At 56.5% G+C, this 27,831-nt stretch overlaps 3 protein-coding genes across 4 annotated transcripts; 2 read left to right on the top strand and 1 right to left on the bottom strand.

Moving 5' to 3' along the window:
• Positions 1 to 3,735: 3,735 nt before the first annotated feature.
• Positions 3,736 to 6,301, bottom strand: RPL10A (ribosomal protein L10a). The gene is made up of 6 exons (XM_021536006.2): positions 6,245 to 6,301; positions 5,971 to 6,045; positions 5,809 to 5,889; positions 5,354 to 5,502; positions 4,673 to 4,845; positions 3,736 to 3,937 (listed from the first exon to the last, which is right to left on the bottom strand). Exons 1-6 carry the CDS (start codon positions 6,247 to 6,249, stop codon positions 3,767 to 3,769), a joined length of 654 nt encoding a protein of 217 aa, XP_021391681.1. The 5' UTR covers positions 6,250 to 6,301; the 3' UTR covers positions 3,736 to 3,766.
• Positions 6,302 to 7,015: 714 nt separating this feature from the next.
• Positions 7,016 to 15,803, top strand: ZNF76 (zinc finger protein 76). 2 transcript variants are annotated; one of them, XM_077789080.1, is made up of 14 exons: positions 7,016 to 7,791; positions 8,969 to 9,049; positions 10,176 to 10,253; positions 10,400 to 10,602; positions 11,174 to 11,251; positions 11,605 to 11,721; positions 11,959 to 12,034; positions 12,331 to 12,456; positions 12,558 to 12,737; positions 12,949 to 13,182; positions 13,507 to 13,637; positions 14,354 to 14,506; positions 14,596 to 14,709; positions 15,027 to 15,803. In XM_077789080.1, the coding sequence occupies exons 1-14, from the start codon at positions 7,599 to 7,601 to the stop codon at positions 15,129 to 15,131; spliced, it is 1,869 nt and encodes a 622-aa protein (XP_077645206.1). In that variant the 5' UTR covers positions 7,016 to 7,598; the 3' UTR covers positions 15,132 to 15,803. The 2 variants fall into 2 exon arrangements, with proteins under 2 accessions (XP_077645206.1, XP_021391685.2); XM_021536010.3 differs by lacking the exon at positions 11,174 to 11,251.
• A 665-nt stretch (positions 15,804 to 16,468) lies between these two features.
• On the top strand, positions 16,469 to 26,900 carry DEF6 (DEF6 guanine nucleotide exchange factor). The gene is made up of 11 exons (XM_021535998.2): positions 16,469 to 16,598; positions 20,340 to 20,480; positions 21,912 to 22,097; positions 23,397 to 23,624; positions 23,704 to 23,850; positions 24,018 to 24,126; positions 24,208 to 24,506; positions 24,891 to 25,057; positions 25,254 to 25,452; positions 25,844 to 25,934; positions 26,163 to 26,900. The coding sequence occupies exons 1-11, from the start codon at positions 16,503 to 16,505 to the stop codon at positions 26,372 to 26,374; spliced, it is 1,875 nt and encodes a 624-aa protein (XP_021391673.2). The 5' UTR covers positions 16,469 to 16,502; the 3' UTR covers positions 26,375 to 26,900.
• The last annotated feature ends 931 nt before the right edge of the window (positions 26,901 to 27,831 follow it).

Consider the following 27,831-nt stretch of genomic DNA (forward strand, 5'->3'; position numbering starts at 1 on the left):
TGCCACCCCGGGCCACCCCGCAGCCAAGGAAACCCTCTTCTCCCTTCCTTCTCCTTTCTGATTTTTCCTTCCTCCGCCTGGCTCCGTCAGGATCGCCACTGCTCGCCCCGCAGACGTCCCCCCACGATTTCCCTGCTGCGCTCCCAGTCGGGGGCACGCTCCGGCGGTGAAGCCGCTCCCCTCTTCCGAAGCAGCTTCTTGGAAGGTTTTAAGAAACTGAAGTAGTGGTCCTTCCGCTGTCCCGCGTCCTCCCTTTGGTTTCCTTTACGCCAGGTCTGTCCCCGTTCCCTGGTGCCACCAGCAGCCCAGGACAGCGTGGGGGTCCTTGTCTCTGCAGCCCCCGGGGCTGGCGCCGGCTGCGGCCCCGCGGAGCCCTGGCAGAGGAGCGCAGGAGCTGAGCCGCGTCCACCGCAGCTACCGGCGCCGCTTTGCAGAGGTCGGGGGGAAAAGAACTGACAAAGCCGACTCGATGGAAAAGGAAATGCAAAGGAGTGATGGCAAAGCCCACCAGCGCGGCACCGTGGTGGCTCTGGCCCGCCGGAGAGCCGTGCTGGTGCTGGGAGGGAAGCGCAGCCAAGCCACGTTCCCGGAGAACAATGTCTGGCTGCACGGGAGAAAACAGGGAGCAAAGGAGACGGACTTTCAGCCGGGTTCGATTTTTTTTTTCTCTTCTCCCCCCCCACACCCCAGACACTTGTGCCAAGAAACCAGACTTTGTTACAAGCTCTGCCAAAGAGTAACTCGGAAAAGCAAGCTTTGAGAAGAGCAGGAGTTAATGTTTGTGCACTAGGATATCCTCCTTTCTACCTTTTTCATATGTATTAAGTGCAATCATTTGAGTCTTCCTTATATTATTTAGAGGGAAGTTGTTTGTTTTTTTTTCTACTAGAAACGACAATATTTATAACTGCCTGAGAAATGAGAATGTGTGTTTGCAAGAAAACAAAAACCACCCACCCAGAGCAAGCCGGGCCCTGGGCTGTGCTGACCAGCACGATGGCATCTTCAGGCCTTTTCTGCCACGTTTGTCCCCGATAAAAGCCCCTCTCTGGGGGGAGATGGTGCCTCTTCTGCTCAGTGCAATGGGGTGAGTTTTTGTAGGGTGTTGGAGGCGTCTTGGTTCATCCATGGGGGTGGAGTTGGTCCTGTCAGACTGATCCACCACGGTTTGGGTGTTGTTCCAGCCCCGTTGCGAGGGGCATCAGAACTCAGCCCTGTCACCTGCTTGTTGCAAACTGATTTGTTTCCCTGAGGGGCTCAGGGATGAGCCAGCACCTGCTGAGGACAGGTCTGGGGGTCACGCTGGGAGGAGAGGGGAGCTACCCTCCACTCAGCCCTGAAATCTCTCCCGGGCAGAGCCACCCTCACAGACCTGGGGAGGTTTTGTGCTTCTGAGTCCCACCAGCCATTTTTGGCCCCATTCCTGTGTGTTCTCACCCTGCAGGGATGCTGTGGGAGTCCCTCCCCAGGGAGTGGGGTGCAGGTCCCAGGGAAGACTCATCCTGCCACCCCTTGTTTCACTGCATCTGCCTCCCCCAGACAGGCTCAGCTGGGGTCAGTGGCCAGGTGGACAGCACTGGTGGGTTTGGGTTTGTCCCCCCAGCATCTTCGTGTGGACAGACAGGACTCCCAGGGACAGGCAACTGCTACCACCACTCACCCCTCCTCCTCCTCCTCCTCCCCAAGCCTCCCTACTTTTCCAGCCCTGCTGCCGGTTCTCAGCTGTCATCCTCCCCGCACTTTCATCCTCATCTTCATCCTCTCAAAGACCTGGAGCTGCCAGGACTAAACATGATCGACCTGCCTACAGCTCTGCCAGTGGCAGGTCCCTTCTCATCACTGTCCCCACTTTTGCCTCCCTGTCCCTTTGCCCACACCTGAGCCAAGCCCTGCTTTTAACAAACCAATTATTTATTGCTCTGCGTGTCCCACTGGGTCCATCTTTCCTGCATCTGGGGAAAGCAGCTGCTCATCCCTGTTTTCCCTCCTTGATCCACACTGCCCCAGCACCCCAAGAGCCTCTCCCGGGCTCTGTGAGGGGCTGCAGGGGGCTGAGCACTGGCACAGGGGCTGAGTTTGTCCCCAAGATGCGTCAGTTGGAAAAGTCTCTCCTGATTCATCCCAGCTGTGGATTTTCCCCTCCTGCCGCCGGCTCCCAGCCTGTTTGGAAGCTCCACATCTGTGGGCTGAGCTGTTTGTCACTTGGTCGCTGTCTGAAAGCAGCTGCTTTAATGCACAAAAGCTGCTGTAGGGATCTGGAGGGGTTTTGTGGCTCTGGGACAGTGGCACAGACCAGTGACCTTCGAAAGGGCCCTTTGCGTTTAGAAGGAAAAAAAACACCAGCAGCAAAAATAAAATCAGCCCAGGAATGACCAATCCTGCTGTGGTGGCCTGGAGTGCTACAGCCCCTCCTGCCCACCAGAGCTCATTAACTTTGATTAACTCTGCATCAGGACCGTGGCTTGTCCTGGCTGTCACCTGTGTCACTTCTGCTTCCCTGTTGTGGAAGGATGAAGTGGGCAGCACATCCTCCTGGAATGGCCAAAGGCACCTGGAAATGGTGCTTCCCCCTTCTCCTTTCATCAAATACCTTAAAAAAGTCCCCAAAATTCCACAGGGCCCTGGAACCACCCACCCCGCAGTGGCCCAGCCCCACTCCTCACCCACCCCCACCTCAGAATGGGTTTGAAAGGCTGAAACCCGCGTCAGCCACCTCGGGGATCAAGGTTTTAAAGCAGTCAAGAAAAATTAAGGGTTGTTGAGGTTTTGGCTTTTTTTTTTCATGGAGTTATTTATATCTGCCTTTTGCAGCGGGCCAGGACTTGCCATCTCCAGCAGAAACTATTAAAAGTGATGAGCAAGATGTAGTTCATGAAGTTATTTGCACTTGATTAAAAGAAAAAAAATTGTTATTTGAACTTTGTAAAAAGAAATGTTTGCATTTTGTATTGTCTTTTTTTAATTATTAAATGGAATTTCTTGGTGTTGTGTTGATCTTTCAAAAACTGGCTCTGATGCTTATTTTAAAGGTTTTTAACAGCAGGATCCAGAGCTATTTTCATTGTTTTGTTCCCTCAGATGCTGACAAGCTTTTCCAGGGCCTGAAGTATTTTTTCTCCCCCCCACAGAAGCTTAAATGCTGCCCTTCCCTAAGCTCTCCAGCCCCTGCACAATGTATTTATTTATGCACATTATTTAAATGTAACAAATTTCATTTTTAGCCAAGAACACGGAGTTAAACCGGCTCAGAGGGAAGAGGGGAAACACCCTCTACCTCAGCCCCATCCCCTTGCTGGGCTGCAGCTCTGTCCCCTTCAGCACCCCTGGACCCACAGACAATGCCCAAGTGCTCAGGAGCTGCACCTGGGCAGGTGTGGGCTGTGAGGGGCATTTATTTAAACACTTCTGCTGCTCCTCACCAGCCCTCCCAGAACAGGGCTGGGCTCTGCACAGGACTCAGGTGAGCTCTGCACCAGGTAAGGGGGACACAGGGGGATCTGGGGGCCACAGCCCAAACTGCTGAACCTGCACCTCTGCTCTGGGGGCAGAGTGGAGCCCTTCCCCCTCCCTCTCTGAATACAGGGGGGATGAAGCTCCTTCCCTCAAAAGCTCCAAAATCCCACTTGGAATTCATCTCTCTCAACACAGCATCTGAGCATTCCTCAGGAGGAAGGGAGCAGTTCTTTAGCAAACCCTCCCCGAGGAGCTCTGGAGGAACAAAACCACACACAGCCATGGATGTCTGGAGGGTTTATTGCTGCCCCCCTTAGTAGAGGCGCTGGGGTTTCCCCATGGTGCTCTTGATGTACAGAGCTCGCACGTTCTGCCAGTTCTTCTTCAGCAGGGACACCAGGAAGTTGATGGCCAGGTGGATGTTGTAGACGAGCTCGTCCTCTGTCATCTTCACGTGACCCACAGCCACAGCCAGACAGAGCACCTGGGGACAGACACAGGTACAGCTTTCACAGGCCAAAGCAAAGGTGACCGAGCTGACCCACTCATCAGGAGTTGGGCTGTCCCATGGTCTGGACATGCTCCCACCAGCTTCACTTTCTGCCTCTGGGGCCAGCCCCCAGCCCTCTCTGCACTGTGGCAGAGGCCAGGCCTCCTCTCTGAGCCCTGGAAGTCGATGCTCCCACTTCCACAGGCTGGAGGCAGAAGGATTTATGAGTGAGCCAACAGGCCAAGTGTCAGGACATCGTTAACTCGGCTATTCTAAATGCTCAAGCATTTGCAAACCCTCACATCCGCTGTGGCCTCTCAGATGTGCTCCCACGATCCCCACAGAGCTGCTCCCAAGTGAATTTGGACAGAGTCGAGTCCCAAATTCAGCCCCAGCAAAGCCCCAGTCAGGCTCAGCCCCCCAGGGACACCTCTGGCCAGGTCCCACCCCATGAGCAGCACCCACGTGCTGGGAGCATTAATTACACTGGATTGTGCTTGGCACTGAAGCATCCAGTAATTTCTTCATCATTTGCTCCGAGATCCATCAACCACAGTTAAATTATTCCTCCTTCCTTTCTGGCTGGCCACGGAACACTCCAGGTACCATTTCTCCTTGCTGGAGGGAACCAGCTACAGCTTCAGGAACACTCGAGGGACACCTACAGCCCAACCCAGAGACGGCAGACACGGAACAACCCCCAGGCACACAACTGAAGCCATGCTTTACCTTCTTCATCTGAAACTTGATGGTCGATTTGACCTCATCCACCTTGGCCACCAGGTTCTCATTGTGGGTGAGCAGAGAAGGGAATTTCCCAGCTTTGTTCAGGCCTGGGCCCAGGATTCGAGGAATTTGTTTGATCAAGGACTCAGAGGCCAGGAAGGCATCGTACTTCTTAGCTGCAAGGAGACAACCAGGGGGCTAAGGATGGGCTAGCCAATAATTACATAATGTATGGCCCATTATGAACTATGGGGCGAGCTCCTGTCTGCCTGAGGAATGCACAAGAGGGACTCTGGAGCTCCCAGGAAGGGAAGGATTTTCTCTCCAACCAAAAGAAATGAGCACATTTCATTCTGTTCACACAAGAACTGCAGGACTAAAGCACTCTTGCTTCTGGCATTTCTCAGCTTTTGCTGCCCTCCAGCTCCCTGACCAGGTACTGAGGGACATAGCAAAGGATAAAACTGTTGACAGGATCATTTTGTGTCTCCCCTTTCATTGGACAACCAGCCCCATTCCTCCAGTACTGACCTGTCAGACCTGCACTGGAAACAGCCTGGTGGCTTTTCTGAAGAGTTTTTGGGCAGATTTTGGTACTGGAGCTGACTCTGCTCAGCTTTTCAGCTCTGTAACTAACCGTGGCATAGAAATCTGAGCATAGGGAAAAGCCTTATGGACACTCACCCAGCTTCTTCACCAGCTTCTTATTTTTGTTGAGCTTCTTCAGAGCTTCTATATCCATATGAGGGATATCAACTGCTTTGGCCTCATCGCAGTGCTGCTGGTCCCCCAGCAGACAGACCGAGAATTTGGGCCGCGGCGTCGACTTCAACCTGGGCAAGGAAGGAAGGTCCGAGTCAGAGACCGGCCAGCACCACCCGCTTGTGCACGGAGCCAGCACGGAGACACCTTACCGCAGCACGGGGCATCCTGCACAGCCGCTCACCTGCCGTCCCAGCAGGCCGGTGGGGCCAGCCCGGGGGCTGCCGCACCTCCCCTCATGTTTTAAGACCCAGGGTCAGGGTCCGTCCGGCCGCCCCCTCTGGGCGCGCCGAACTCCCCGAGCGGTTCGGCGCCGCGGCGGCCCCGAGCGGGCCGGGCAGGGCCGAAGGCTGGGTAGGAGCGAGAGCATGGCGAACCTGACGGTACCGGAGAACCGCTTGTCCTTCTGCGGGTCGTAATTCTTGAGGCTGATCTGCAGCTCCACCGTCTCCACGAACCTGCGGGAGGCGGCGGGTGAGGCCCGGCCGGGCACGAAGGGGGAAAGCCGGGGGTGACACCGGCGTGTCCGCGGCTCTTACTTGCGCTTCTTGGCACGGCTGCCGTGCAGCACCTCCTTCACCGCCTCGTACAGGGTGTCCCGGGACACTTTGCTGCTGCGGGGGGAAACGGCAGCGCGGGCTCAGGGCCGGCCCCGCCCGGGACGCGGCCCCGCGCCCGCCTCGCTACCCGCGCGTTCCCCCCGCGCTATCCACTCCGAGGATCGCGCCTCGCCGGCCGCCCGGCCGGCCCCGCAGCCCCCGGCGGGCGCGGATGGCGGCGGATGGCGCGGAGCAGACGCTGGGCCGTACGCACCTCATGGCTGCGGCTGCTCGGAGCGAAGGGGCGGAAGCGGCTCCGGCGCGGTATAAATAGTGGAGAGCTCTCGCGAGACCCGAGCGCGCGGCGCGGCGCCATGTTGGGAGCGGCGGGGAGCGCATCCGCGGCTGCCCGGCCGCATCTCCTTCCTTGTTAAATAAACAACCGGGACCCCTTTGCCCTCCGTCTCGGGCCACCAGGACAGGAATCCCTGCGTCGCTTCATAATGTATCCCAGGAGGCCTGGACTGGCCTCAGCGGCCGCAGGGAAAGAACTGCCGGTCCAGGCTCCAGCGGTGCCTGCCCGGTTGCCCGGCCGGGCAGCGAGACCTTTTGGCTTCAATGTTGGCACCGCGCATGCGCTGCCGGCTGGGGGGGGGGGGGGAAGCCCCCCCCTCCCCGCCGCGCACTGGCCGCTAGGCGGTGCGCGCGGGCCGCCCCGGAACCTGTATGGCGGGCGGGGCCGGCCGGGCGCGGGCGGGAGCGCCGCCGCTATGCGGGTTGCGGGGTGGGCGGCGCCGCGCGCGGTGCACGTCGGGCCGGCGGCGGACCCGGGCCCGGCGGGTCGCTCAGGTCGGTGTGGGGGCTGGGGGGCGGCGATGGCGGCCGGGCCCGGCGCCGCCTCAGCCCCCGGGTACCCCGCGGGGGGAGCCCCCCGTGGCCCCGCCGCCCCCGGACCCTCCCCGCTGCCCCCCGGTTGGCTCGGGGGGACGGCGGTGCGAGGGCAGCCCCGGGGGAGCCTCCGCCGGGTGCGGGGGGCGCGGGGCGAGGCGGCGGCGGGCGCGGACGGGGCGCCGCGCCTCGTTCCTACTGCACATCAAACCATCAGAAAGATTGGGCTGTCTCGGAGGTGGCCCAGGATGAAGGCGCTGTAGCGCCTGTGAACGATAACCCATCAGCAGGGAGTCTCTTCAGCGGAATGCTCTGGCGGGGGTGTGCAGGCTTTAGCATCATTTGCTTAGAGCCTGAAATTCTATCCCTCGGAAGGCTGGGAATTAGCCAGGAAAGGGAGGAGAGGAGGGGGAATAAAGCTCATCACCCTGCCCCTCTCTCCTGCAGCACAGGACGTGCTCAGCCTGTAGGATCAGGATTTAAAGTAGCTGGAAACCCTGCGGATCATTTGGAGGACGGGAAGGGCTCGAATGTGACAGTTGTACCATCTCTAAGAAGAGTTTGTCACTTCACTGGCGTGATAAGCTTTATTTTATATTTGGGTGTGGAATAGATTCTTATCCCTGCCTGAGCATTGTCCATCTTAACCCTTTATAACCTCAAAAGTTTTTGATTCCATTCAAGCCTTTCCTAGTGTGGAGAGATTAAAGGAGGAAGAGAAACTAAGGGCAGAAACTGAAATGGAATTGTTCTTTTTACTTAAGGCTCGCAGCAAAGACGACGACCCCGTGTCCCACGGGCCCCTGGCTCTGGGCCCCAGTGCTCCCAGGCAGGATCCATGTCTGGGGAGTCGGGGCAGGATGGAGAGCCTGGGGCTGCCAGCAGTGACCCTTGGGGATGGCACCACGGCCTGCCTGCAGCAGGCTGCCAGAGGTAACAGAGCCTCGGGCTGTCAGGGCTGAGAGGCTCCTCCTGGCTCTGGAATTAGAGTCAGACTCACCAGGAGTGCCCCTCACGGCGTGGGAGCTGCCACACGTGCGTGGCCACTTCACACGGGCAGCTGGAGACTGCTGGATTTGCACTGGAGTCGGATGTAAAATAAAATACAAATCAAACATGCCTCTGGTTTAGAAATGAAGCTGTGCAGATGGGAGAGCTGTTGCTGTAGAAAATAAAGGTGCTGTTCAGACCAGGAGAGCCCCGTTCTTCCCAGGGTTGCTGTGTAACTCTGCTCCACCAAAACTTCCCCTGGGCTGAGCAGGTGGTTTGGCATCACTGGTGTGCACAGGGTTTGGTTCACAGCAGTGCTTTCCCTGCTCAAAGGTGCCAAATTCCACACCTGCCCTTGCTCTGGTGTTGGTGAGGTGCCCCTTTCTCCACCACCCACTGCTCCCAGGAAGAGGAGCACGCTGTTTGCCAGCCTGCAGAACAGGATGGAGGAGTTGTGCAGCTCTGTGTCCTGGGGGTTGCTCTCCTGCTTTATTTTCTGTGCAAACTCACTGCAAGTTTGTTACACGTGTGCAGCTGAACTGTCTTGGAACCACCAGGTTGTGTGCCCCCCTCTCAAACCTTATGCTCCAGGTGAAAGCAGCCTGGATTCTCCATGTTCATTGGGATGGAGCAATCTCCACTCTGCACCAAATCTTTGGGTAACTAAGTCATGCTTCCACGTTTGCACAGTCAGGCTTTGGCAGAGTCGAGCCTCTATAGCCCAACACTGGCAGCACTTTAGGCCCCTTTAGGTGCTGTAATTGTTTCCTAGCAGTTGATCCTCTGCCAAAGTAGTAGATAAATCTCCCAGCACTTGCTGATGCTGCTGAGCACACCCAGTTGATCTTTCCTTCCAACACAAGTGTAATTGCTTTCTCTGTATGCTCTTTCTGCTCCTTGCCACGAGGAGCTGTGAGGGGCAGCTCCTCTACAAGTGATTCCTGAGGGTCTTTGTCATGTGTCTTGTCCAGACAAGGGCAGTGCCAGCATTTTTGGGAAGTCAAGTGTCTCTGTGGGGGAAAGCTGATCCCTTACAGCCTAGAAGTGACAATTCATCCCTTTTGTGGGACTGTGGGAAGCTTGTGGGACAGCAGCTGATGGTATGTTTTAACTATTCCAGGTGAAAAGCTGATTGAAGGGCAAGTCATTGAACTTGAAGATGGGACCACAGCTTATATCCATCAGGTGACAGTTCAGAAAGGTGAGGAGCACACATTGCCCTCTTTCTGTTTGGAAGGACACTGTAGATGTGGCTGCAGCTCTCAGTGCTCCAGGATTTGGGCTCCTCTGTCTGTTCCAACTCCCAAAAGTCCATGTGAGCGCAGGGCTTCTTTGGGGTTTTCTTTCTTGTGGTTTTGAGGCTGAGTAAACAAGGACATTACCTGCAAAGTCTTTAGCAATGTGATGAGAAGGTGAATTTGGGTGGAGGTGGAGGCAAATGTTTCAGTGTCATTTCACCTGTGGGCTTTCCCTGTTGTCATACCACAAGCCCAGTGAGCTGTGCTGTGTTGGTGCCAGCCACAGCACACACAGAGCTTGTTTCATGTGGGAGCAGCTGGGCAGGAGTTTCCTCTGAACTGTGAGATAATACATTACTTCTGGAATAGGTGGTGGTGGTGGGGAATCATGTGGGGATTGCTGGGAACAATGCCACCTTGACCGATCAGCCACCATCATCTCTGAAATTAGGTGACATTAGTCTGAGAGGTGTTGGGAACCCACTTCATGTGGCAGACACCAGAGTGGCACAGAGGAATCATCCTTGGCCATGCTAAGATGCAAAAGGGCAGGTAGAAAGAGCTCTGTTACTTTGTGCAGTCCTTCCTTGATGCTCCCAAGCTCCTTGTATGCCACCTCCCTTTTCTGTTCTCCAAAGGCTGCTTGAAATGGATGTTTCATAGCTGGCTGTGTCCCTTTCCCCCCTTCACCCTCTTCCCTGCCTTCACATGCACAGTGAGGGGGTTCTCCTCACCCCTGCTTCCCCTGTCATGGGATGTTTGTGTTCTCCTTCACACACCCCTGTGCCAGAGCCATCCTTCTTGATTATATCCCCTTCTTGCTGGGGCATAATCTGGCATTTTGAAACTATTGAGACACTGCATCACTCCTTTGAGCAAAGGAAGAGGCAAATCTGTGCATGAAGCCTTGAAAACCTCATCATTCACATCAGAAAAGCTCAAATGGTGTCTTAAAACCTACAGCTGTGGTTGCCTTTCAGGGCAAGCAGGCAGCCCCGTGTCCTCTCCTGCCTGGCAGCCTCAGCTGCCACAGCACTCCCCATGCTGAGTCCTCCAGGAAGGTGTGTGGATGTTTTTCTTTTCTTTTAGAGGCTCTGGCTTTTGAAGATGGGCAGCCAGTGGTGCTGGAGGATGGCAGCATGGCCTTCATACACAGCACAGCTAAAGGTAAAGCACTCCCTGCTCTTTCCCTGGCAGCTGGAGGAAAGCTGCTGAAATGTCTCAGATTCCCAAGGCTGGGGAGATGAAGCTCTTTTTTTCTGCCTCACACTGAGTTTTTTTTCAGCTCTTTACCTGAATGATTCCTCTTGCAGAGAGTTATGAGCCTGGCACATTCCAGGCTGTCCAGCTAGAGGATGGCTCCACTGCCTACATCCACCGTCCTGTCATCGTGGCACCTGGCAGCACCATCCTGGAAGTGCAGACAGAGCCTGGGCTCCAGGAGTTGGCTGGGGAGGAGGAGGAGGATGGCTTTGATGTGGACACCATGAATGCATTGCAGCAGTATGGCGGGAAGGTGAGGGCACAGCATCTCTTGGCCTGAGTTTGTGCCCTCCCTTCAGCAGTGCTTGTGTGCATCCGTCTGTCAGCAGTGCCAGCTTTGAGAAAGCAACTGGACAGGGCTCCAGTGGGAGTGCCACTGCTGAGGGGTGCCTGGGGACACAGAACGGGGCTGTGGGGTCCCGTGGGGTGCTGGGCCTGCCACCCTTAACCTGCTGCAAGCTCAGGTTTGGGGAGGGAGGAGAGCTGCTGTGACACAGCCTTTGGTGTGCCAGCAGTGGCTAAGCCATGGCCACTGTCCCCATGGGGACGAAGGCCTCAAAACCAAAGCAGCTTCAGATCCTGATGTGCTGTCACTGCAGTGCCCCACCTCAATATCCCAGGTACTGCCTTTTTCTCCCACCTCTGTAGTGCTGAGCAGCAGGGGCTGTGTGCTGGCAGCGCTGGGCTGGGCACAGACCTTCCTGCTGTGGCAGGCCCAGCCCCTGCTCTCTGGGGAAGGGTGGGGTGGCACTGTGGCTGTCACTGCCTTCCTGCTCCACGCTGTGCAGGGACACACAACAGTGCCTGTGCTTCTTCACTCACAGGGCTCTGATGAGGAAGAGGAGGCAGTGACAGACACCTGCCATGTGAAGAGTAAAGACTCCAGCAACATCTCCTCCCAGGTCTGAAGTTTTCAGTGACTGGAACTAGGCCGAACTCCTCTTTGCCAGTAATTATAAAAATGTTGTGGCTTCTCTGCCGAGTTAGCAAATGCTAACTGCACATATTTCAAATGCTGACAAAGGGAGTTTCGTGTCTGAGAGCCCCCAGTGAGCTGGGGGGTGGGAGGAGGAAATGCAGGTTCCCAGAGCCCTGTCACCTGGGCTTCACCATGTGGGTACAAGCTGGTTTGTAGGAACATGTTTTTGGAAGATAACTGCAAGAGTGCATATGTATGGCAAGGAGGGAAATATTTGTGTGGGCTTGGTGAAGCTGTGGTGGCTTGCTGGATTGATTCCAGTACTTCTCCCAGCAGGAATTGCAGGAGGAGGAGGTGCAAAGCCACAGGAAGGGGCAGCAGGTCGGCAGCAGAGCTTTCCGCTGTGGGTACAAAGGTTGTGGCCGCCTCTACACCACTGCCCACCACCTCAAGGTAAAGCAGGTGACATGGCAGTGTGCAGGCCAGACCAGTCCCAGGTAACGCTGCCAGAGCAGAATGTTCCCTTGTGTACAGCTGAGTTACGTGCTGAGCTCCCCAAGAGGCCCAGATGTGTCAATGGGCCAAGGTGAAATCCAGCATCGAACTTCACATTCTCTCCACCAGCATTTTTCCACTGTTCTTCTTCCTTCCCTTGGACATCATTTTAAGGACCTGTTCTTTCTTTTCCAGGTACATGAACGTGCTCACACAGGTGACCGGCCATACACATGTGACTTCCCAAGCTGTGGGAAAGCATTTGCTACAGGTAACAATTTTCTGTTTGAAGCAGATCTCATCTTCTGTCTAACCCAGTAGAGCACAATATCTAGAGCATCTAAAGGAAGGGAATCACAGCACGGGAGCCTGCTGGGACTTCACTGATTGTGGGCAGATAATGGTGGAAGCAAGGTTGGAAGTGGTGTTGGGGTTGGTTATTTCTTCCCTTTCAAGCTTTGCAGACACAACACGGACGCTCAAGTACATGGACTGAGGGGTGGTACTCAGCTTGTCATGGTGTTTCCTTCTCATTACAAAATGAATTGTGGTCTCTGTCCTGGACAGGGTACGGTCTGAAGAGCCATGTGAGAACACACACAGGTGAGAAACCCTACAAGTGTCCAGAAGACCTGTGTAGCAAAGCCTTCAAAACCTCCGGGGACCTGCAGAAACACATCCGCACACACACAGGTGAGCAGCGCGGGAGGAGAACTGCACAGAGGACAACCCAGAAAAGATCTCCAGGTGGCTGCATGGTGGCAGGTCTCACCCACAGCTCTCTGTCCATGCAGGTGAGCGTCCCTTCAAGTGCCCCTTTGTGGGCTGTGGCCGCTCCTTTACCACGTCCAACATCCGCAAGGTTCACATCCGCACGCACACGGGCGAGCGGCCCTACATGTGTGCAGAGCCTGGCTGCGGCAGGGGCTTCACCAGCGCCACCAACTACAAGAACCACATGAGAATCCACACAGGTAGCAGGGAGCCAGCAGCAGGGAGATTGGTGGGGCTGGAATGGCCATTTCCAGGCTGAAGGTCGGAGGGGTGGGTCTGGGAGTGGCCAGGGAGTTGGTTCATTGGATTGATTATTGTTCCAGCAGTCTGTCTCCAGCTATTTGCTCTGGTGGGGAGTCCCTCCCCAGAGCATGAGGAGGGTGAAGCTGAGCTCTGTGGCCTCTGCCCTAGGAGAGAAGCCATACCTGTGCACCGTGCCGGGCTGTGGGAAGCGCTTCACAGAGTACTCCAGCCTGTACAAGCACCACGTGGTGCACACGCACTGCAAGCCCTACACCTGCAGCAGCTGCGGCAAGACCTACCGCCAGACCTCCACGCTGGCCATGCACAAGCGCAGCAGCCACGGCGAGCTGGAGGCCACCGAGGAGAGCGAGCAGGCCCTCTACGAGCAGCAGCAGCTGGAGGGTGAGTAGCTGCTCCCCCATGAAGGTGTGGCAAAAGGGAGGGAGGTGACAGCGAGAACAGGCGCGCCCCTCTCAGACCCTGTGCCTCCCCGTAGAAGCCGGATCTATTGGAAGGTCCTTGCTGTAAGTCAGAGGTTGGGAGCAGGCCCCTGCCCATTCTGTGGTACAGGAGAGATAAAGGTCCTTCTTCCCAGGCCATCACTGGGCTGGTGTCATCGTGGTCTTGTGCTCTTCTGTGCTAGCCCTTGAGACCACAGGCAGGTCCAGAGGCCAGGCATGTGCATTCACACCCTGATAATGCTGCTCTTCCCCTTCTCTGATCCAGCTGCTGCAGCTGCTGACAGAGGCTCTCCACTGAAGAGTCAGCATATTGCTTTCCTGTCAGAAGTGGAGGAAGATGAAGAAGATTCTGTGCCTACACAAATCTCACTTATCTCTCAGGATGGGACAGAGCAGGTATGGACACAGACAGCCTCCAGCATGTCAGGGACAGCAGTTATTATCTGAAGTGAGATTCTGCCTCTACTCAGCCGTGGTGTTCTTTGCAGGGTCTTTTTGCAGCATTTTTTTCAGGCCTTGGAGCTTCCTGGTCTCTTCCTGCCCTGAGGGCTCCCTCCAACAGCCTCATCCACTGCTGCAGTGCTGGTTTGGGGGGTCTCTGGTCCAGGTGCCCCCCCTTTGCTGATGGGGGTTCTGGGTGTTTGTGTGGTGACTGGCAGCCCTTGGCTCCCTGCAGCTCCCCAGCTCTGCTGACCCAGGCTGGATTTGGAGATGTTTTGTCATCACTTGGATACAGCAGTGCTTTTCTTGAACTTCCCTCCACCAGCTGCCCCTGTGCTGACTGCAAAAAACTTCCTCCTGTGGCACGGGGCAAGGGAAACAGCTGCCACCAGTGACCTGTTTCCTCTTAGCCTCAGATGCTCCTGCTGCTGCCATGCACAAAGCTGTCCCCATCGAGGCTTGAGACAAAAGGCTGAATGGGAAGGGGAGATGTGGTGGAAGGGGGAGGGCTGGAGACCCAAGCTCTGAGTTGTCTGTTGTCACTTTTATCCATGGCACTGGGCAAAGTTCTTGAGTCTTGCAGAGAGTCTTGTTTCCTCCCTACCCAGAGCCATGCATTGCTAAACTCAGGAGTTGCCCAAGACTCCCTGAGCCTCTGCTGTCATCCCCAGGTCAGTCTGTCTCAGGAGGAGCTGCAGGCCCTGGGCAGTGCCATCGGTGTGGTGACGCAGAGCGGGGTCCTCGCCGTGCCCGAGGGAGAGCTGCCAGGTGGTGACACGGGGGCCATGACTGTGGCCAGCACTGATGGCAGCGAGGCACAGGAGGTACAGACAAAGCTGGGAGCGTCCCTGCTTCCTCTGCTAGAAGAGAGCTGCACTTTCTTTTAAAACATGATTAACTGAACTTTTCCCAGGTGACCATAGTCGCTTCTGGGGCAGTGGTGTCAGAGGAGTCGGACATCGCCCCGCTCTGTCATCAGCAGGTGGCATTGCTGGCCACCTCCCATGGCACCCACATCGCTGTGCAGGTACCACAAGGCTCTTGCCACCGTCCCCTTCACTCCTGGCCACTCGCTGCCTGCCCTCTGGCCCTGCTGCATCACTGCTTGCCCAGGGGCTTGCTCCTTAATTCCCAGATGCCCTGTGTGCAGAGAACAACAGGGACATCCTGCTGGGAGTGCAGAATGCTCCTTTGCAAACAGCCCTTCTGCATCTTGGCCCTGTCTGCCCTTCTGCTTCACACCTGTGTCACCCACCTGTGTCATCCTCTGTCCAGTGGGAGCCACCCTGAGGTGCCTTGTGGGGGTTCAGCACTCACTGTCTCTCTCCCCGTTCCCTCCCCCAGCTGGAAGAGCAGCAGAGCCTGGAGGAAGCTCTCAGCATGGCCACAGCAGTCATCCACTACGAGCCAGTGGCACCTGACACAGCCCTGCCTGGGAAGGGGAGCTGAGGCCAGCAGAGCAGCCGGGGCAGGGGGAGTGGCAGCCCCAGCCCGCCGTGTGCAGGGGTGGCAGGGCAGGGACAATGTCTGAGCCAGTGCCAGCGTGTGCCCTGTGCCAGCTGGGGCAGCACAGGGCTGGGGTGACCTGTCTGAAGGGGAGGGAGGGCAGATACACTGGGCTGCTGCCTGCTCCTGGGCTCTGAGCAGCAGCCCTTTCTTCAGGGGCACTTCCTGCCCTCTCCCTCAAGGAATGGTCCAACAACTTGGCTTTCTTGCTCACCCCTCCAGCTCAGGGGCAAGCGGGCAGCACATGCACAGAAGCAATAAAGGCCCATCAGAGCAAGGCCAGGCTGTCCTGAGCTCGGTATGGAGGGTGAGCAGTTCCTGCCACTGGAGCCAGCGCTGGGATGGTTCCAACAGCAGTTCTCCCATCTCTTTGTCACACTTCCTTTTCAAACAAGGCTTCCATGGCAGATTCCTTGGCTGTGGAGCAGAGCAGCCAGCACTTGCCAGGAGCTGAGCTAGATCTGGATGTAAATGCTGAGTTGAAATAAAAACAGATTTAAAATTTGGTTTTTAAAAGGACCCCTCTTCTCTTTGGTGGAAGAGAGGTGGATGGTGGTGTTCAGCAGCTGTAAGGATTAAGGACATTGAGATTTGTGGAATTGACCAAACATGTCCTGCCAAAGCAGCAGCTGTCCCAGAGGAGGGCTGGGAGCAGGGTGAGCTGTACCCTCGGAGCCCTCAGCATGTGGCTTGGAGGGGTAAGACATGTCCCTGAAATCTCACATCAGGCCTTGGCTCTTCCAGGGACCCCTGCAAGCCTAGATTTAGGGAACTGTGTCTGTGAACACATCCTATATCCTCCCCTGAGCTGGGGAGAGAGACCTGGGCTGGTGTCCTGCCCCCAGAGGTGCCTTCAGTCCTTTCACTGCCCTGGGTGCTGGGTGGACAGAGCCGGAGAAGACCTCTGAGATCCTCGAGTCCAGCTGTAAACCTGAGCCTGGCACAGGCTCCCGGCAGTCGTGTGGCTCGTGTTTTAGACATCCCAGAGGAGTTCGTAGAGAAAGATGTTTCCGCGGGCACAACCCGAGAGGATGCCAGGGGCTGAGTCTGCGCTCGCCCGGCGAGACCGATCCCTTCCGAAGGCAGCGCTCTCAGGGAGGGAAAGCTGCTGCTTGAGCCAACACAAAGATTCCTCTCCCCAAAACGCAACTTAGGACGGATCTGGGCCGCGCTGGGCAGGAGCGGCGGCGGCGGGGCCGGGGGCTCGCGGGGCGCCCCGAGCAGGCGGCGCTCCCGCCCCGCGTCCCGCCCGCCCGGGCGGCTCCAGGAACCGGATCCGCGGGCTCGGCAGAGCCGCCGCCGCCGCCGCCAGCCATGGACCTGCGAGCCGAGCTGCTCAAGTCCATCTGGTACGCCTTCACCGCCCTGGACGTGGAGAAGAGCGGCAAGGTCTCCAAATCCCAGCTCAAAGTGAGTCCCCCGGAGCGTGGAGGGAGGGTGGGCAGCGAGCGGCGGAACGAGCCCCGGGCTGCTTTGCATCCCCGCGGGTTTCCACGGAGAAATTGTTAAATATTATGATCTATAAGAGCTTGTTGTTGCTTCCACGCTGGTTCTGGTGAAGTTCTCAGGCTCTGTGGCATCTCCCTTTAAAAAAAAAAAAATGGGCTGGGGGGGAATTCGTGCTCAGAGGTGTTTTCTAGGTGAAAACGGTAAGAAATCTAAATTTTAGTTATCAGTTTATTGTGCTTTTTATGGCCAGCTAAGAGCCCAAACTCTGTTCACGTGTTCTTGCTCGCCGGAGCACCTGTGTTTCTCCTTGCTGAGCCAGTGGGTCAGGAGGTAGGGACAGGTTGTTTTTTAACAAAAACTCCTCAGTGGTGTGTCTAGAAGTAACAGAGCACTTTAAAAAACTCTCTACTTTCCCCTCTCCCCACTCTTAGCGGCTTTCAGAGGGCTTATGCTCTCAGCCCTTCATTAAACCCATCATAGCTTTAAAAATCTTTTTGTTTGCCCCCAGGCCAGGGTTGATGGAACTCACCAGGGAGCCCCTTGGCTCTGAAAATAATTTATTTTTTAACCTTTGCATACGGTGGGAATGTGGTTTTTTCATCCGTTTTGGTTCTTAGGCTGGCACTGGGGTTGGAAATGCTGCTTGGTACCAGGGTCTGTATGAGAGAAGAGACCTGAGCAGGAACATGCTGAGCACAGGGAGGTATTGCATCAGGACATGGCAGCTGCTGCCAGTCTGCGAGACCGTTTTGAACCACCGCAAAAAAAAACCTTTTCCTCCATTCCCTTTATTTTATAGGGCTTCCCCAGGACAGGCTGCAGGGAAGGTGCTGGTCTTTGGAAGGGGAGTGTGTTTTGCTCCAGAATTAAGAGTTTGTTTGCAGGGATCTGGAGGAGAAGCAGCGGGAGGCAGATTCTTCCTGCTCAGCCTCTGCGGCTGAGAGCCTTCAGCTGCCCCCCAGAACTCGTGGCATGTGCCCTGCGAGCCACGCTCACCTGCTAAAACTGTAGAAATAGCTGAAGGAATTAAGGAAAATCCTAAAGTAGGCCAGAGCTTAATTCAGTTTGCTAATCCCTGAGAGGGGCTGCTGTGTTCTTTGCTCGGTGCAGAACCTGGCCCGAGCATGGGGTGGACCCAAAACCACCAGCAGTGCTTGTCTTGAGAGATCTTTATCACCAGTGACGATGCTGAGACCACAGAAACTCTGATTTTAGTGGCAGTTTCATGGACAGTTCATGCAGGGTCTGCAAACCGTGGTGTAGGGGCTGTGGTGATGCTGGGGATGGCACCTCCAAAGTGACTTTACCCAGGGGGACACTTGAGAGGGGAAGGGATGTTCTCCCATACGCCTTTGGTGATGGGATGGGTTGGTGGCACATCATTGAACAACACAGCTCAGCTCAGCTCTGGATGACTTTCCCACTGTCTCCAGGCCAGGGAGATCTTGTTTCCACCCACAAAAACACTCGAGTTTGCCCCAGCCTACACAGGCCAGCCGTGGTTCAGTGAGAAGGAATCTGGGGTCTCGCTGCTCTGAGCAATAAAGTGTTAAAGCCACCGAGCCCTCTCCAAACCCCTGCAGGGCTGCTGAGCCCTGGGCTGTGCTCTGCTCCCTCACCCAGGCATGTTGCTGCACGAAAGGGCTTGAGCAGGGGTGGCAGAGACACGGGGTTTGTGCCTAGGGGACAGAGCCAGCCCCAGAGCTGGCCTGGCAGAGCAGGGGCTCCGGGCACTGTTCTGGGAAGGTGTCGGGGTTCCCAGCATGAGGATGCAGCTGTGGGAAGCCATTGGGCTCCTTGCAGGGGCACTTCTGCGCAGGCAGGCATGTGCAGATGCTGTGGGAGTGTAGGGGTGTGTGTGTGTGTGTGTGAGTGTGTGTGTGTGTGTGTGCACAGGAAGGAAGGACAGCTTGCGGTCGGGTGCTGCGCGCCCAGAGAGGTCGGGTAGTTTTGCTCCCAGCACAGGCACACCACCAGCCCTGCTCTTCTCTTGGGAAGCGTTGGTGCTCTCAGAGCCATCGCATCCCCCTCGCTGGCCGGGCTGGAAGGGCTGTGCATGTAGGATGGGGTGTGGTCCCTTCAGGGTGGCCATGCGTGCCTGGAAATACCGAGCGCTGCCCTGGTGCTTTTGGGCACCTCTGCTCATGGGTGATGGGTGGGAGAGGGTGGAGAACAGAAACAAGGCTGCTGCTCGGAGGAATCCAGGGCACTAGGAGGAGTCAGGCTGACCCCTGCCCTCCAGCCATCCCCTGCATGTCACAGGGGAACGGTTGTACCAGCAAGCCTTTCCTCGCATCCCTCTCCCCTGCTGTTATTCTCCTCCTCCTGTCGCTGTTTCAGAGCCTGCAAGGGTTTCTCACCTCTCCTATCTCCAGCCATGCCACCATTGACCAGGCCAGGGCTTTCCTCCCCATTTGTCAGTGGAGGGGCTTTGGGTCACAGGGTGCCAGGATGGGTGGAGGGGCTCAGGGTGCCCCCCACAGCTGGGATCACAAGTGAGACCTCACAGGACTCTTTAGGAGTGCTCTGGGAGGAGGGGTGAAGCATGGAGATGAAACGTTGGAAACAGAGAATGGGATACGATTCTCAAACTTTGAATTCATCCTAATGGATTTGTGACCTTTCTGGAAGATGTCTGTGATATTCCCAGGCCTTCCCACCACTGTGTGGACCCTGGGGCTGCACTGAGCCCCAAAAGGCACTGTGCAGCAGCAGTGCTCGGGGCTACAGCCCTGTTGTTTGAGCACAGGGTGGAGTCCTGCTGATCCCATTGGTCCAGAAGGTGGAAAAGAGAATGAAAATCTAGTTGAGCAAGAACTGTCTCCAGCTGCAGCAGCCATCATGGCCTCAGGCCACTCCTCTGCTGCTGGGAGGAAATTTCCAGCCCTGCACAGAGGAGTTGGGATGCTGTTCCATCACCTCCAGCCCCTCTCTTGAGCCCTTGGCAAGCTGCATAAGCAGATCCTGGTGCAGTGGTGAGGTGTCAGTCTGGGACGCTGGTTTGACCATCTCTTGCTTCTGGGATGTAAAGGCAAGGAGAGCACCACCTGCCCAGCATCACAAGCTAGAGATGCTGGTGGTGCTCATGGGCAGCCTTGCTCCAGGCTTTCCAGCACATGGGAAATCCATGAGCTTGTAAATATGCTTTGTTTAGGGGGATTTGAACTAAGCAGGCTGTTGGCAAGCCTTGCTGAGTATTTCTGGGGATGGTGTGTCTCCAGATCTCCATTGTCTGCTTCCATTCCAGACAAAACCTTTGCTTAGTTTCTCACCAGTCTTTCCTATTTTCATGTTTCCATTTTTCTGTGTCCCCAGCAGACAGTGGGTGCTGCCAGGCTGGGCTGTGGTTGTGCCAAATGCATAGCTTGGGGTGGCTTATCAGCTTTTCTAGATCAGAGCGAGTCCTGTTCGCTCTGAGAGGTTTGAAACAGCCCTTTCAAGAAAGAAGTTCCTCATATGCCAAGAAAAGAAACTAATGTGGGAAAATCCTCGATTTTTTGCCTGTTTCTAAATGATTCTCTAAAGTTTACATTTGGAAATGATGCCAAACCCAAAGCTTGACTGGATGCTGTGGCTGCTGGGAGGTGATGCCATGCAGGGCACAGTGCCCAGGGGGGTGAGGGAGCGGGTGGCACCTTGGGGATGTGCTGGGGCAGGGCTGGAGGTTTGCTCACCTTCTCACCACCCCTTGTGCTTGGCCAGGTGCTGTCTCACAACCTGTACACGGTGCTGTGCATCCCCCACGACCCCGTGGCACTGGAAGAGCATTTCCGCGACGACGATGACGGGCCAGTGTCCAGCCAGGGCTACATGCCTTACCTCAACAAGTACATCCTGGACAAGGTGAGCTCCTTGGTCATCCCCCAGACCTGCTGCTCCTCACGTGAGAACCCTGAGGTTCCTGGGGGCTCCCCTTAGCTCTTGGAATCACATTCCTTGGTGGGTGGAAAGAGGATGCAGAGAGATGGGGAGTGCTCAGACGAATGCCAAAATGAGTGAGAAATGTTTAATACTCAGCGTCTCCCTGGCAAGGATGAAGTCATCCCTTTACGTCACAGCTCTGGATGGAGCAGCATCTCTGACCACATTTCCTGAAGGGCTCAGAGAGAGAAATCAGCCCCTTTTATCCTCACCTTTGAGGTGTGACCTCATTTGGTAAAGAGGAGAGGGAGGAGGGCGAGCTGCAAGCAGGAGCAGAGTTGGGGTGGGTCGGGGCTTTCTCCCTTTTTTTCTGCAGTTCAAAGACACCTTTGTCTGGCACTGCCAGAGGTTGGTCTGTGGGTGCTGTTTCTTCCAGGCACGTGAGGAGAGGAAGAATGACTGACAGCTTTCTTCCACTGTGTGCTCACAGAAAGGGGCAGGAGCTGGGTGCAGTAACCCTTCACTCCCCTGGCTCTCCTGATGTTCTTGTCCCTGTGCCAGTCCTCATCCCTGTGCCTGTCCCCATCCCTGTGCCCATCTTTGCCTTGCCCAGAGCTGGTCAGCAGCTGCCCAGTCTGATCCTGGTTCAGATCTTGGCTGCAGGGATCTGGTCTGCAGCAAGCAAGGGAAAAGCCTTCCCCAGCTCCCTCAGCCCAGAGCAGGAGCTGCCCAAGGTCAGCCCAGCCTAATCTCTCCATCACAGAGTGGCCAAAATCCTTCCAGTTGCTCACATGGTTCTGTGGGAGGTGATTTTTAAACCCATCCCTTCTGGTTTCACCATGGCTAATAGAATCCCAGAGGCAGCCTGAAAAGAGGGAAGTGGGTTTTCCTAGTAAGAGACGTTTTTAGCTTTTGCCACCCAAAGGTTTTCCTCCAGCTTTGCTGCTACAGGCCACAGTTTGCTCCTGTGGTCACACAGCTGGGATAGAGCACCCAGGGACAGCCAGAGCTCCTCTGATCCCCATTCCAGTTGACCCATCTTCACCAAACGTTGTGCCTGGGGCAGCTCACAGTACCAGGACACAATTAAAGAACAGCAGCAGGGATGAGGCTGGTGGAGGCACCATTCCTGCTGGCTGCCCTTGGGTCAGCACTTCCCTTCACTCCTCAGTTCCTCTTTGTGGTTAAATGGGAAAACAAGAAACCCCAAATCATGGAGGCACTGGGGATGAGAGCTCCACATCATCCTGCCTGTGCTTCAGCCCAGGTTCCTGCTGGTGCTGCCTATCACCCCATGCTTCTCACTGGACAGATTTTAGGAGTGAGGGACTCTTCTCTCCAGCACTTCCTCCCCTCAGAACTCCCCTCTGTAGCTCTTCAGCTCCCCACTCACCCCCTGACTCCTGCCTGCAGGTGGAGGAAGGCGCTTTTGTCAAAGAAAACTTCGATGAGCTCTGCTGGACCCTGACGGCGAAGAAGAACTACAAACCCGACCGGAATGGGAATAGCCTTGTATCCCACCAGGATGCTTTCAAGCTCTGGTGTCTCTTCAACTTTCTGTCTGAAGACAAATATCCTCTTGTCATGGTGCCAGATGAGGTAGGACCTGCCTCTCCCCCCAGCCCTGTCCTCCCAGGGCTCCATGTGCTGGCAGAGCTCCATTTGTGGGTGACACTGTCACTTCCTGGCACATTCCACTGTATCCTGCAAGATGTGGTGCTCCAGGGGATGAGAGAGAGGAGGCTGGGGGTGGGACAAGGGGCTGTCTGCCCTGGACACCCCTGCTGTGCCCACAGCCACCTCCACTGCCCAGGGAGAAGAGGGGGACGTCAGAGGGGAGACCCCTCCAAAGTGCTCCAGCCTAGAGCAGACCTGGCTGTCCCTCTCCATGGCCACCCCGTGCTCAGCCCCTGCCCAGCATGAAGAGTGCTAAGGGTGAGGTGCCAGCCAAAGAAAAGCCTAGCAGTAATCTCCAAATTCCACAGCATTTAGAGGGGAAGGTTCTCCTTTTCTCTGGGGTCAGATTAAACCCCCATGAGAAGGGGGGCAGATCTGAGGAGAATGCACACGTGCAGAAGCCAAGAGTGGCCTCAGCAGGAGGAACATGGCTGCTGTTGCCTTCTTCCCCATCAACCTTCTGAGATCAGCAGAAAAGTCAAAATTAAAAAAAAAAAAAAAAAAAGAAAAAAGAGGAGAAAAAAAGGCAAGAAGCACCGTGCTGCGCAGATGTAGGAGGGCGACCGCACTTCCTGTGCCCTGGGAGAGGTGTTTCCTGTTCCCCAGACCATGAAAAACTGAATCATCCTGAGCACCAACATTCAATTCTTGCCCTTTTCACAATTAAATGACATAAAAAAATCCAGCATGGTGTTCTGCTGTGTGTCACCTTCCTGTGTGGCTCCCTGCAGTCACCCACTGGTCTCAGTCCCCAGACTGTGGGCAGAGGAGAGCTGGCAGCAAAACTTGAGCTGGAGTGGGTCTTCCCCACACCATGTCAACCCTTGACTCTTTTTATTTGCAGTTTTAAAATGATGCTCCTCTCTATAGGGACCTGTCCCCCTGCTCCTCCCCAGTGATTTTTGGGAAGCAGTGGTGCCGAGCTCACTGTGGCTGTGAGACATCAGTCCTGAATGATGTTCAGCAGTGCTGGCCTGTACTCCCTCAGGCTCTTGACTGCTACAGAGATTTTTCACTCTGCAGACAAACTAGCCAAAACATCCCAGCTTTGGGGTTAAAAGGAAAAACCTCTCTGTAGAGGTCAAACTTGAACCCAGTTCCAGTCTCCTGAGCCAGCCTGCTGCCTGGGATGCCATCACAAAGGGTGATCCCTCTGGGATCTCCCAGCTGGAGAGAGATGTGGCCTTGGGCTCTCCAAATTGTGTGTCCTCCTCCCCACAGGTGGAGTACCTGCTGAAGAAGATCTGCACAGCCATGAACGTGGAGCTGAACTCCTGCGAGCTGGATGATTTCCTGTCCCAGGAGCCGCAGGGGCAGGGCGGCCTCACGGTCTGGCAGTTCCTGGACATGGTGAACTCGGGGCGCTTCCTGAGAGGCATCGAGCAGGAGGCCATCAGCATGGCCGTGGAGGAGGTGTACCAGGAGGTCATTGAGGATGTGCTCAAACAGGCAAGGAGCCCACATATTCTGGGGCATGAGCTCCGTCCTGCTCCCACCCTGTTTTGATCTCTGTGTCTGTCGGGTGCAGGGCTACCTCTGGAAGAAGGGCCAGCTGAGGAGGAACTGGTCAGAGCGGTGGTTCATGCTGAAGCCCAGTGTCCTGTCCTACTACATGAGCGAGGAACGGAAGGAGAAGAAGGGGAGCATTGCGTTGGACAAGCACTGCTGCGTGGAGGTACAGCCCCGGGCTCAGCTTGGGGACAGCAGACTGTTCAGACCCCTGGAAGGGAGACCCAAGAACACACAACTTCACATCCCTGAGCATGGGAGAGCCGGTCCTGTGGCTGAAGAGGATAAGGTGGGGTACGGGGGGTCAGGCTGTGCTGTCTCCTCTCCCTGCAGGTGTTGCCAGACAAGGATGGGAAGAGGTGCATGTTCTGTGTGAAGACCTTGTCCCGCACCTACGAGATGAGCGCCTCGGACACCCGGCAGCGCCAGGAGTGGACGCTCGGTCCGTGCCCACCCCATGCCCCTTCCCCAGCTTCCCCCATGCCCCCTGCACGTCCCCACTGAGCGTGCCCTCCCTCTCCAGCCATCCAGACAGCCATCCGGCTGCAGGCAGAGGGAAAGAAGTCCCTGCACAAGGACCTGAAGCAGAAGCGCCGAGAGCAGCGCGAGCAGCGCGAGCAGCGCAAGGCGGCCAAGGAGGAGGAGACACAACGGCTCAAGCAGCTGCAGGAGGAAAAGGAGAGGAAGCTGCAGGAGCTGGAGCTGCTCAAGGAGGCCCAGAGACAGGCAGAGATCCTGCTGCAGGAGGAGGAGCAGCGGCGGAGGCAGCAGCACGAGGAGATGCAGAGGACCCTGGAGATCCAGCTGCGGGAGGCTGAGCAGGTGGGTACATCCCACATGGGCCATGGTGCTCATGGGGTGGGTGCTTCCTTCTCCTCCTGGGCAGCCCAGAGGTTTGGATGTACAGTGCTGCTGCCACCCATCACCTCTGGGCTCTGCTGTGCCTCAGATTCCTTTGAGCAGGAGATAAGGGCAACCTGCTCAAGGGGCTTTAGCTGGGGGACAGTGAGAGGCAAATTCTGGTGTCAGGCTGGACAAAGAGTCCGTTTCTGACCTCAGAGCCAGCACTGGCTCCAAATGACACAGCCTGTCTCCTGAGCAGGGAAACAGCTTTGCTTTGGATCTGTCACCATGGGCTGCCCCTGCTCTGGGTTCTGGGGACACTGGTGGTGGCCTGGACCACTGATAGCTCCTGTCCCCCCGCAGGCTCGTGCCTCCATGCAGGCAGAGATGGTCCTGAAAGAGGCAGAGGCAGAGCGGCAGCGCAAGCGCATCCTGGAGCTGGAGGACATGCAGGGGAGGCTCCAGGAGGCCCTGCAGCAGGAGGTGAAAGCACGGCAGGACGAGGAGGCTGTGAGATGTGCTCAGGCCAGGTAGGACTAGGGCATCCCTCCCCCTCCTTGGGCAGTCCTGCTCCCAGGGCAGCAGGTGGGCGTGGGGGTGTGCTCCCCAGGGCAGCTCAGTGCTCCCAGGGTGTGCTGGTGACTTCCCAGTATGCAAGCTGGGACAGGGAAAGCTGGTGGAAGAAGGGGCAGGGGGACATCCTCACCTCTTGCTCTTCATTGTCAGGCTACTGGCTGAGGAAGAGGAGAAGCTGAAAGAGCTGATGAAGCTGAAGGAGGAGCAAGAAGAATATATCATCAAAACTCAGAGGGAGAAGCAAGTCCTCAAGCAGGAGATGGAGAACAAGAACAAGTGTCTGGAAGAGGCGCAGAAGCAGCTGGAAGAAGTGAGAGTGAACAGGCAGCGGGTGGACCAAGATGTCATGGTGAGCATCACATCCGTGCCACATCTCCTCACATGGTGAACCCAGGGGACTTTCCAGCCCTCCCAGAGTCACCTCCATACTGGGGAGGACCAGGCTGGAACTGCCGTGGGGGTTTCTGAGCTGTGCCATGTGCAGGCAGGGTGTGATGCAGTGGCTGAGACAGGACAAGCGTGTCCTGCCCTGGGGACAAAGTGTTGCTGTCCAAAGCAATGTTAACAGTGGGAGTGTGTGAAGAGGGAAGGGTTGGAGGGGGAGCAAAAGGTCTAGAGGTTGGTGAACTGGGTCTCCATCCCAGAGGGAACCTCCAATCCAGGCTTATTCAGAGAAGGCAAACACGTGCCCATGGTCCCAGTGGGGCACCAGCTCACCCCTTTCCTCCATCCCCTGCCAGGCAGCCCAGAGGAAGCTGCGACAGGCCAGCACCAACGTCAAGCACTGGAACGTGCAGATGAACCGGCTGATGCACCCCATCGGGCCAGGAGGTAGGAGAGCAGCTGACCCAGCTGACCACCCTTCCCTGGACCTCCCTGTGCTGGGGCATGAGCCCAGACCCCCACCCATCTTCCCCTTTTTGGGGGCATCTGGTGGCTGGAAGGACTCTCAGAGAAGATACCGTAATGCCTCCGGCAAGGAGGGACTCCACAAACCTTTTCCTCAGCTGAACAGTTTGGGTCCCAGGTAAACAATTCTCTTTTTCTGTCCACCCCCAGACAAGCGAACAAACGTGAGTGGAGGAGTCTTCGCCGGCTACCAGCCCCTTCTGTCACGGAGAGATTCTTCCCTCAAACTCAAGCAGAGGGTGGAGGATAAAGGCAGTGACCCCACGAGGGAAAACAGCAAGGAAAACGTGAGCAACGGTGGGAACAGCAGCGTGTTGCCATCTCCAGATGCGGACACCATGGCCACAGAGCCCACCAATTAGCCCAGCAGGATGGCAGAGCCCAGCTGGGAATGGCAGGGCTTGTCCCTCCAAGTGGACGGTCAGTGTGGCCATCTCTGCATGGGGACCAGCACAGAGCCTGCAGGGGACTGCATAAGGTAGAGATGCTCCCATTTCCATCAGTGAAGAGCTGCAGCCACCACGTGCCAGGAGGATCAGGCAGCCCAGTGTTGGGGAGAGGACACTGGGACCTTCTCCTCTGGACTGCAGGACTCAATTCCTCGTGCTCTGTTTTACACCCTCTACTAAAAAAGAGACGCTGATGGGTCGGGACCCTGTGGCCCAGGGGCTGCAGTTTCCTCTTGGTTTCTACAACAACCCTTCTGCATCACTCACTGTGCTCCAGGGTGTGGGTCTTTGTCACCAGCCATGGACACCTGGACCTTCTTGTCACCCCCACACCACATCAGGTGTCCTAACTACAGCTACCACTGTGTTCCCTGGCTGTGGTTGGTAGTACTGGAGTCACTTAGCAGAAATAACCAATAAAGCTTTTGGAGCCACTGGCCACAGACCTCCTGCTGCACACACTAGCGGCCCTGCAGGCACCAGCCCCCTTTCCTTGGCTGGGCAGGGTTTGGATTTCCCTTCTTGTGTATGAAAGAGCCTTTTGAAAGGAATCAGCCACAACCTGTGAAAAGTGGCCCCACCAGCAGATTCTTGGTCGGTGTGTGGAGGGCCAAGAGGGACACAGAACAAAACAAAAAAGCCCCAATAACACACCATCATTTGGGTTAGTTTTTCAAGCACCTATGTATAAATATACAGTCCAGTCAGCTGTGCCTTTGGGGTGTTTCTAGAGCCAGGGTCGCCTCTGGAACAGGCCCCGGGGAGCGACTCCATCTCTGCACTCAGACGAGCTCAGTTCGTTAGCGATTGTGATCCGTTTCCTCCCGGGCCTCGAACGGTCTCACAGGGTCTCTCTCAGTTTTTTTCCACCGAGGCCGAAGGGGCCCGGGACAAAGCGCTCAGTGTGCCGGGCCCAGGCCCACGCGCTGACGCACAGCGGGGGCACGGGCAGGGCAGTGCAGGCCGAACATCGCCTCTGCCCCCTTCCCTCCGCGCTGGGACACCGCGGGGCGGCCCTCAGCGCTGTCCCGTGTGGGAGCCCTGCCCGCTCCGCGCCATCCCGGCCGGGCTACCGGGACACAGGATCCCGCCGCTCCGCACGGGTTTTGTGGGCTCAGTGAGCTCTTCCCAGCTCCGCCTCGAGGCTGGGTTATTGTCTTCCATCGAGGCGCCGGGGGGGGTCACTGGCAGCGCTCGGGCTCCTCGGGCGCGGAGCAAAACCCCGTGAGGCGGCGGCGCCGCCATGTTGGGCGGCCCTCAGGGGGAGTCCGCAGCGCCTACACTTCCCATGAGGCCCCGCTCCGCCGCGGGGCGCAGTGCGGGCGGCTCCCGCCAGAGGGCGGTGCGGCGCGGGGGGGGTTTGGGGGCGG

This window comes from Lonchura striata, chromosome 30 (assembly GCF_046129695.1).
Source record: "Lonchura striata isolate bLonStr1 chromosome 30, bLonStr1.mat, whole genome shotgun sequence".
In the NCBI taxonomy this organism is placed as follows: Eukaryota; Metazoa; Chordata; class Aves; order Passeriformes; family Estrildidae; genus Lonchura; species Lonchura striata.